Consider the following 10,149-nt stretch of genomic DNA (forward strand, 5'->3'; position numbering starts at 1 on the left):
ACTATTGAACCGGTGACCTCTGGCTTGCAATTCCAGTATTGACAATTACACCACTATGGCATCATCTCCCTTTTATTCACCAGTCACAAATTTTGACATTTAACGTTTATTGCTCTGGTCATTTATACATTTGTGGCAAACGTTTAGCCGTTTTTTTACCGGAGTTTTTTATGAACACTGACAATGCAAAACAATGCTTTTAATAACCCTAGTTCATATGTACAGTGGCATGTACAGTGGGTAGTTAGCATATCAACTGAGTCAAAAATCACCCACAAGCAGTTGCAAGTGGGTGGGTCTTGAGATTGGATTTTAATGTGGAGAGGCGATTAGCAGCGTGGGAGCAGGAGAGAAGAAAGTACACATGGAAGAGATTATCATGCTGGGCCTCGAGAGAGGAGGCATTGGTTGCTGGAGCAGAGCAAGCATTATTATTATTATTTGACTTGTTTACCCAGGAAAGTCTTACTGAGTAGGGGGGGTGACGATTGCTTTGTTTCGCAGACAATGGCCTACCATTCTTTGAATGACATCATAGGATCTTTAACATCCACTGTGAAGCAGACAGCCAGTAGTATTTTTATTGTTCATACTTCCGCAGAGTATTAAGCAGGGTGCCCTGCCGAATTAGCACCGTGATCATCTGCAACAAGCAGCAAACGAAGTGGCGGATTCGCAATGCGGTGACCAGAGAAGAATGAGGGTGGGCAGTGGAGGTGGAGCGACAAATCCTGTGGACCTTGCTCCGATAGTGACCCTAACCTTGACAACAAATACTATGCCAGACTCTTGGGCCTTCTCAGGACAGCGAATACTGGAGGATGTTGAGGTTGATGTGTGCACAAGGAAAATAAAGATCTGCAAACTAGCTCTTGGCTTATAACTGGCCGATTGGCAGCACAGTGCAAGATATATATTTAGTGTAAAACTTGCTCCAGGGTCTGCTGTAGATAACATGAAGAATGATATCTCATTTGTAGCAATCTTGTCGTCTTCATTTCCATGGATAACAGAAGAGGCATCGAAATATGGGAAACATTACTGATGAGATCATCCCAGCTGATAATAGTGCTCATGGGCACACCAGTTCTGCCACAATACCATGCAAGAGTGAAACTGAGCATAACCGTGATTTTGCAAGAAAATATTTATTGTTATGCTCAAGTTCAGCATATAAAATACTCTAAATAGTGAAATGTAAAATACTTATAATAATAATAATTTAATTTTGATATCTTATCCCTCGAGATAAGACGGACGCTTGTGTTGCGACCGAAACGTCGTGTTTATTATTTTTTCTATCTACGTGACTTTACCGAAAGAAGCAGAGGGTATAAAGAAATAAGTATGTTTTACATGATAGCAGCATTGGTTCAACACAAGCCAAGTCTGGGCTAGTTTCACATCCGGTGCCTCAACAGCAGTCAGACTTGTTTAAACCAATGCTGGTGAACTGCCAGATGTTTTATGTAAAGACTGGTTTGGACATTCAGTGCCTCACCAGCAGTCAGGCTCGCCTGCACCAATGCTGGTGAACTACCAGATGTTTTTGGCCAAGGATCCTTTCTTTCTGTTAGGTATGGGTCCTCGTTGTACACATGTACATTGCTGCCATGAATTCGCACATGGAACTGTGTTTTGAGTTTACCCACCCATTTAAATATACACCGGTGCACTACATTATAATAGTGTTTCCTATGCACTGTTGGATAGAAGATGCCTCGTTCCCAATGAGAGAAACTGCCATTTTCTACTGAAGGCAAATGTAAATTACACTTCAAAACACAAAACTTTATATTGTGGATGTCAGCTGTGTTACCGTTTTTATAGTGCAATGCATCAGAGGCAATCACTGCTCGCCAGATGCCACGTGTGACCACGACCACCGCGTTTTTAACCCATCCATGTTAAGGGACAATCACTAAGCCTGAAAAATACTTGCGTCATAATCACTGTGAGCCGAGGACTGCTTGAAAGCCAAGATTAGAGCGTATGCCGGATTTGCCATGAAACCAATGGGGTCCGGAAATGTCCCAGATGAAGGAAAAGCACAAGCAGCGCCACATGGCCAACCCCCATTGCCTGTCTGCGATAGCTGGAAAACAAGGGGTTAATTAAAGTGATGGGAGAATTTAAAATCGGGCTCCAAAAGAATAATCACATGCATTTTGGTGATTGATAAATAATTGACCACATTTTACCAACACATACAGTAGGATAGACCAACGCAAAGGTAAACACCCAAACAGCTGTGGTCTGCATAATGCATGTGTATTACAGTGCGAGTTCTAAACAGCATCCATTACTGTCACGACACCACATTACAATTAATCACATCAAGCCGCTCGCCTAAACTGCAACACGGCTAATGCGGTAATTTAAAATGCATTTCAATTTAAAACCTCTACCTACCAGTGTACACAACTTGTTACCCACATTGCTTAAAAAGTCATCGAGTATACGCATTAACAACAAGAGCTGTTATGCAGACTGCACGTTGGTAGCAATAAGGCAGATGGCAGTAACCCATCATCCTAGAAGGTCCATCATTTCTTCATAAAAACCGGAGCAACATGCATCATTTAAACACAAACACGCTGGGCAGCAAAACCAACAGACGGCCAGAGTTTGTGTGTAAGTGCTGCACATAGTTGTCCAAATAAATAATGCATCAAGCAAACACAATGAATGTGTACTTGTGCGCAAAGACTCCGGGTAGGCCCTTTAAAGGACAAGGGAATTGCTTCACCCACTCTGGGTGATGTTACCTCTGCTCGGAAGCGTGCGTATCTCGTTAACAGTCGGGCTTATCGTTAACACAGGAGGGCTTGTGAGAATGGTCACATGGTTTGTGCAAACAAGTGCTGGGGGTTGGAGAACCCGAGCAATGCATGCTCACTGGGTGTCCATTATATGCCAATCTAAACATGTAAATGCTCCCCCCACCCACTCCTTAACTGGGCAACTCCCAGTTTTAGTCCCAACAACAACTCCGTGAAAAGCTCTACACTCTCATTCAGACGCAGAGCTGCTTCAGCATGGAACCATCTACCAGACTCACCAACATGTAGACGATGGAAACAGTCTCATCTCATGTCAATCTCTAATTAAAACTCACTCGCACAACTCTTACAACACAACTCGAGTGCATCATTCGACCGGCGGTGTGCTCCATCAAATTACGTATCTGTACATATTTATGTATTTCACTTGATGAGAGATTCGTTCTATAAATGCAAACGGTATAAGTTATACTGTTGATTGAAAATGTTTGTGTATGTGTGGCTTCATGTTTGCTATGTGTGTGTCACTCGACACCTTGGACAGTCATGTAAACGAGATGATATGCCTCAAGGGAATTTCCAGATTAAATATTGTAACGAATAAAATACTGTGTCGTTATGAGCACCCTGGGCAGTTTCTCCGCAATGCAATCAACAATGTCCAAACACCACGATCAGCAGCCTCCCTCAGGCTTCCACTCCACACAAAGAACACCGAGGCTTTGGAATGATCCCGCAGTTATTGCGGCCAATGTGATGACAGAAAAACATCTGACAGCGGCAGAAAAGCCAAATTAAAATGTGCCACCGTAGAGGGCCTGCAGATTGCGTGACAAGGCCGCTGTCTGCCACACGAACCCAGCGCCGGTGCGCGCCGTGAGGAGACCGAACAGCCCGAGACCTGCGAGCCACCACCACCAACCAGCACCACCAGCAGCACCAGCACCACCACCAGCACCACCACCAGCACCACCACCAGCACCCTGCCACTCACCACGGCGGCATCTCAGCGAAACCACCCCCCTTGTGAGCACCACACCCGGTTTCTATTGTGGAACCAGGTCCCCATAAAAAATGAGCACACATTGCCAAATGGGGTTACCGGTGCCAAATTACACCAAAAGCCAAATGCGTGTTATTGCCAAACGTCAGATAACACCCAACTCACACTACATGCCGCGCTTTCAATCAGGTTGGGTTAGGGTATACCGTTACCGATATTCAATACTCTAAGCCACTCTCAACATCAACCAGATTAGATTTTGCCTAAGCTGTCACCGTGTGTGCTTCGCAGAAAGCGGCATTGGCGAGGTGACAATGGCCTGCCCCGCGCCATCATTTCCCGCACACTCGCCCCCACACCTGTGGCTGCTTTGCCAGCATCCCGAGCCGCACCAGCTCCTGCGCGGACACGGCCCCGTGGTGATCCACACACACATCCCCAATCCGCGGCTGCTCTGCCATCCATGCTACGTGTGCAGGAGCGGGTGACGGCGGCATGCGTGGGGGGGCCACGGCTCCCAGCAGCCTCGCGTCGTGCTCTCATCACGTCTGTCTCACCACCACCCCCTCCCTACTATCAGCTCGTGTGCATCCTCCTCCTCCTATCTCTTCTCTCAGCTTCATCTCCCAGGTCTCCTGTGATTTCCCATTTCCCGCAGCTCCATCCCACGTCTATCTCTGCTCTTCTGTCCGAGCGTCCCACCTTCCCTGGCGAGGGGGCCCCTGTCGTCCAGCTCTCCTGGTATCACGCCTGTCCCCTGCCTCCCCCGTCTCCCGTGTCTCACCCTCCCTGGCCATGGGGCCCCTGTATCACGCCTGTCTCCCGTGTCTCACCTTCCCCGGCCATGGGGCCATGAGGCCCCTGGTATCACGCCTGTCCCCCGCCTGTCCCCCGTCTCCCCCGTGTCTCACCTTCCCTGGCGAGGGGGCCCCTGTCGCACATCTGTCCCCTGTCTCCGCCGCCGCCGCCTCCGTCCCGCACTTCCCGGCGCGACACCGAGGCCGAGGAGGCCGCACCCCGCAGCCGCGCTCCGTCCCCGAGGTCCCCCCCGGGCAGCGCCTGTAGCCCCGAGTACTGCGCGGACATGGCGGGGCCCGCGCATGGGGACGGGACGGGGACCGAGGCCGAGGGGTCCGAGACGGAGTCCGGGGCGGGCGGTCTCGACCACAACTCCGGGGAACGAGCGAACAGCGAGCAGCGGAGTCGCCGTGAGAAACCCGCAGGGAGACGTCCCAAGTCCACGAGACGGGCCGATAGGCAGGCAGCGATCAGAAGCAGGACCGCGTCTTGGGCAAGAAACCTACGACCAAGTCCCGGGCCCAGGGCCCAGGGCCTCCGAGTCCGGGGTCCGAGATCTCAGACGTGCGAGTCAATGACCACGTTGAATCCTGGGGTCCGTGGCGAGGGGACGAGGGGGGGGCGGGGACCAGGTCCGGGGTCCGTGATGCGGGACCAGGTCTCGGGATCCGGAGCGAAAGTCCCGGGTCCTAGGTCTTGGGGTCCGTAGCAAGGGAACCAAGTCGAGGTCGGCGGGGTCCGTGACGCGGGACCAAGTCCGTGTTGTCCCCGCGCCGCTGTCCCCGCATCTCGGGGCTGTGGGCGAAACCATCTCGTGGGCGGGCGGAGGGGGGGAGAGGGGTGCGCAGACAGCGGGGCGCGTCGCCCCGGCGACCGGCGAGACCATCTCGCCGACACGCGCAGGGGTGGAACGTGCGCGGTGGTGGGAGCGTCCATTGTGTTTATTGGCGCCGTGCAGCCCCCGTGCGCACTGTGCGCGCGAGGGGAATGGCACTTTCCTTGCGCCATTGTGTGGCGGCTGAATGGTTTGTAATTGATAGGTAGCGATGGGGTTCAAGAAACACGCTGTTCCCGTTACTCACCAACCTCTCAGTGTTACGAAACCCTCACCACCACTTCACTATTCCCAACCCCTCACCAGCCCTCCCACTCGTCACCACACCCTCACTAACTCACCAAGCTGTTATAACCCTGCTCAATACAGCAAGAAACCATTATATATTACAACTTCGATCGTGCTGTTTATTGCTGGCCGCTTTATAGTTTGGGCCTGGTCTCAGCAGCTGTGAGGAGAAGCGAATTCGGCCGGGACACGAGCGGGGGGGACGATGGCGGATGGCCGAGACCGGTTGTGGATTGGCAGCAAAAGGAGGGAACGCGCCCACGAGTTGGAGACTGCAGCGAGGCGGGTCGTTACATCAAAGGATGGCGATGGCGAGACCATCAGCCAGCAGTGGATAACACGTGGCTGGCGGTCACATTACAGCATAATTCAACGTATCCAGTTATATCTGGAGATTTTCCAGCCAAGCACGCTTCTGTGGAACGCCTATCTGTGCACTTGAAGGAGATGGTTGTGGCTATTTTGGTTAACGAAGTTGATACACTTTTATTTTAAGACCCAGAACTTGCTACAAGTGCATACGATGTGGCTGTAAGCTCAGCCCACTACATGCGATCATGCACCTGGCATTGCTCTTCTGTGGTCACGTTACCTGTGTACTTACAACTGGGCCACGTTTCGGTTATCCGTGTCTCCCCTTATCTTTGACACTGATGAGACAAATAACTGGCCGCTGGATTAAAGCCGTGAGCCTTTGCAACCAGTGGCGGAGCCCCCCACATAGCCGCGTCCACCGAGGGTGCGAGGTTGTGTAACCTGACACGAGAAGTGAAGATTTCCTAAACCACCGCACATCTATTTACCCAAGAACATAATAAACAGACTACATGCATATCCTTCCAATAGTTGTCCATATTAAATAATTACGTAATTGTTGTACACCACGTTGTGCCACATGGCCTCTGGCAAGTGACTGTTTCATCAGCATTGTTTCTAGATGTGAAGCTTCAGCATTGCTGCAAGCATTGCTTCTCGGTTTGAAGCTTCAGCATTGCTGCAAGCAAGCATTGCTGCTGACGAGACACCGAATATCGAAACCCATCCAGAATTTGCTTGTGTTGAACCAATGCTGAGGGGGGGGGGGGGGGGGTCACTCCCAGAAGGCCGTATTGCCAATGGGATGTGTAAAATGATTTATATTTTACGTGGACAGACAGACAGACATGGCAAGGAGGGTTATTGTCTGCTTATTTATTTTGTTCATAAACATGTTGGCAGAATACTGTAAATGAAGTCGACTGCACCATACAATGCACCATTCTGAGTGTGTTTGAAGGGCACAGAGGCTTGACTTGCATTGACATGTAGAGTTCATTTGTCCAGCACAGGATGACAGCACTGTTGTCAACTACAATGTGAGAGAGCGCTTTGAAAGGCATCACTGTTTATGCCTAATATCTGCTATTGACTGTGCTGACATACTGACTCATGGTCTGAGCTCTGGACGGTTAAATCCGAACTTCAATGTGCCACCGTGGTTGTCTGTGTACAAGTCTAAGCGAGATCCACTGCTGATCAATGCCCCACACTGCCCTTACATTTATTATTTACATTTGTTTACCCACAGAGAGCCTCACTGAGTCTCAAGAATCTTTTTTCAGGAGGGTCATGCTAAGTTTTTGCAGTAAAGGACAATGATTGCTACGTCTTTCCCAAACAAGTACATTTACATTTTTCAAGTTTGGCACGGACTGTGACACTGGCACACAACGTCACGGGATCGTTGATGTCCACTGTGCCCTGTGGCACGTCGTGTTTTATGGTTATTACACACTGTTGTATTAACCAGAGCGGCCTGGCGCCGTCGAACCGCGAACCTATCCAACAAATAACGAATACGCTCTCGCTGTGTCGATGAGCACGATTGGCTATGTACGATGCGTAAGAAGTTCAACATACATACATGTCAGGTCACATCAAATGCATTTTTGCTTTTTCCCTCACCCGGCTAGACTTGTAATTCTTTCCCATCGTTTCTTTTCCCCAAGATAATAACGTTGCTCAATTAAAAAAAATCGTAACTCTGCCCTTTTACAATTTTGATTGTGCCGTTTGTTACTGACCGCTTGACACTTTGGACCTTTGAGCCTGTGCTTAGCAAATGTGTAAAAAAACATCCGTGAATCAGGAGCTGGCAGGCAAAGAGGAATAGGCATTTACACCAGCACTGACGGGAGGGCTCGCGATGGGGCTTGCGATCATTCCGCTGTTCATCACAGTGAGAAGCAGATCGGGTGAGCAACGTATTCATGGCAATTTCTTAGCTTCTCAATGTTTCGCATGTGCTATTATATTTTTGTTTTTGAATGTTTAGAAACACCACGCAGCAAGCTGATTACATTGCACTATGTTATGAGATATGAAGCCTGCATGGCAGTCCTGCTTTCAAATAGCTAGAAATATACCATACATATTGCAACGTGGCATTCCGATATTCTATGCGGTTTATCATTGTGAATTAAACATATGCATATTTTATGTCCCATGTAAACAATCACAAAATAGACACTGAAAAATATAAAACAACACATCTTGCACATGCCCTTTTCAGGCTTTAGCAATGAAATGAAATACTGGATGCTGCTGAGCAATATGAAATAGTTGCTTTGCATGATAATCAAAATTAATTTGTGTTATTCTGTACTGTGTAATATTATTTGTGAGCGTTTTCACACGAGGATTTGTGTATGTGTGTGTGTACGTGCATACATGTCAGTCGATGCAACACAAGGCAGATTGGATGTATTAAGCATCTAAATGCAATAACATTCGCCTCTGTCTCATATCTGTCTCTTCACGTGAACGCTCGGCAGTTTATTTAGACATCACATCAGCCACAGGGGCTACTGGAAGTGCATCGTCTCAGCACCATGAGTTCTACACAAGCAAGCTCTGGGCCCGTTTTGACCTTCAGTGTCTCATCAGCAGCTTGAACCAGCATGCTTGAACCAATGCTGGTGAACGGCCGGATAGATGTAACGACACGCAAAGATGTGCATTGCAATGTTTTCTATTGTGAGAGGGCCTCTCGTTACTTACAACTTTTAAGAGCTGTCTCGGTCAGTGGTCCGCAACCGGCGGCTCCAGAGCCGCAGGTTGCTCTTTGGCTGCACTCTTGCGGGCAGCCGTCTTTAAACAAACGTAAACCTTAAGCACAATTTAACGTAAAGATAATTGATCAAATATGGCAGGGAATGGTCACTATGGAATGTCTTGGTGACAACAAAATGTATAGTCAAGTTGTATTGTTAAAGAATAGCGAAGGTGGAAACAAAACTAAATAGACGCGTTTATTCCATCCCCTGTTTTGTTTATTTTCAGTCATAATTTGTTTGTCACTTGCTGTATACCTGATGCTGTGTTTGTGCATGTGGACAAGTAGCTCTGCGTGTGATGCGGCTCTCGAACTATTTTGGTCAAAGACAAAAACAAAAACATGGCTCTTCTTCTTTAAAAGGTTGCAGACCCCTCCTGGTCTAGCCAATGGTCCTCTTTATATGATAAGGGGCCTAGTTCAATGCAAAACTAAATCATGCATAATGATGATTTTGTGTTATGAATACATCACATGACACTATAGCTGTCTTCCCAGAGAGTTAGAAATAGCAGGACTGGTTGGGCCCAGATATCTCAGCAAACTCCTGTTAGGAACAATTCTGTTTGAAGTGTCACTAAACTGTCTCCCATCTAAATCACATCTGATGCTGTCGTTTATTTCTAATAACTTCACATGCAATTTCTTTTGACTAGTATATCATCGTCTGCTTAGATAGCTGTACTATCGTCACCATGAATCTGTTTTATGTTTCTGTAACTGAATTTTTGTAATCGTACTATGATCAGTCGGAAGACAATCATCGCGAGCCAGCTGGCACTGCAGGGAATTAAATATTTAACTCTGATGTAACATTGAGTTATGTTCATGCAATATTTCTATTTATCATGTGACAGTTTTTCTTCAGATTTATACTGTATTCGCTTCATCGCTGTACTCTAATTAATCATGTTGCTTCTGTCATGTTGTAAATGAGGCTCTCTCCTGGTCTCTAGAGTTCTCCCCACGTGGTTCACCAACATAAACTTGAACAATCGGCAAAAGGGGCTGATCCTATTGATCGTGTTGTCTACTCCTGGCTTTGTGCCGACGGTCACAAATACGCCAACTGTAAGCTCATTTTAGTAGCTGTAACTTATTTACATGCGCCAGCGATCAAGGGAGAAAGGTGGTGATCAAAGGAAATTATTTATTACGGCAGGCTGCGGTATACTGTGTATATACATCATGACACGTATAGTAACACATATACACTTAAACATACACACAGCAGCAGCAGCAACAACAACCGCCACTAAGTGGCGGTAAAGTCGCCACGGTGCTCGTGTCAGGCTAGGTGCACTTTGAGGCAATCACGTGAAGTGTGGAAGGCTCGCTGCTGGCAGGA

General features: G+C 48.0%; 1 protein-coding gene across 6 annotated transcripts in view; it reads right to left on the bottom strand.

Annotated features, from left to right (window-relative positions):
• KAZN (kazrin, periplakin interacting protein) overlaps nt 1-5,388 on the bottom strand; it is an 81,797-nt gene extending 76,409 nt beyond the window's left edge. For all 6 annotated transcript variants that reach the window (XM_078873107.1, XM_078873103.1, XM_078873105.1 and 3 more), the window contains exon 1: nt 4,698-5,388. In XM_078873107.1, coding sequence (XP_078729233.1) covers nt 4,698-4,872 — 175 coding nt within the window. In that variant the 5' untranslated portion in view covers nt 4,873-5,388. The remainder of the gene's footprint in view (nt 1-4,697) is intronic.
• Nucleotides 5,389-10,149: the final 4,761 nt, after the last annotated feature.

The sequence above is a fragment of the Lampetra fluviatilis genome, chromosome 36 (assembly GCF_964198595.1).
Source record: "Lampetra fluviatilis chromosome 36, kcLamFluv1.1, whole genome shotgun sequence".
In the NCBI taxonomy this organism is placed as follows: domain Eukaryota; kingdom Metazoa; phylum Chordata; class Hyperoartia; order Petromyzontiformes; family Petromyzontidae; genus Lampetra; species Lampetra fluviatilis.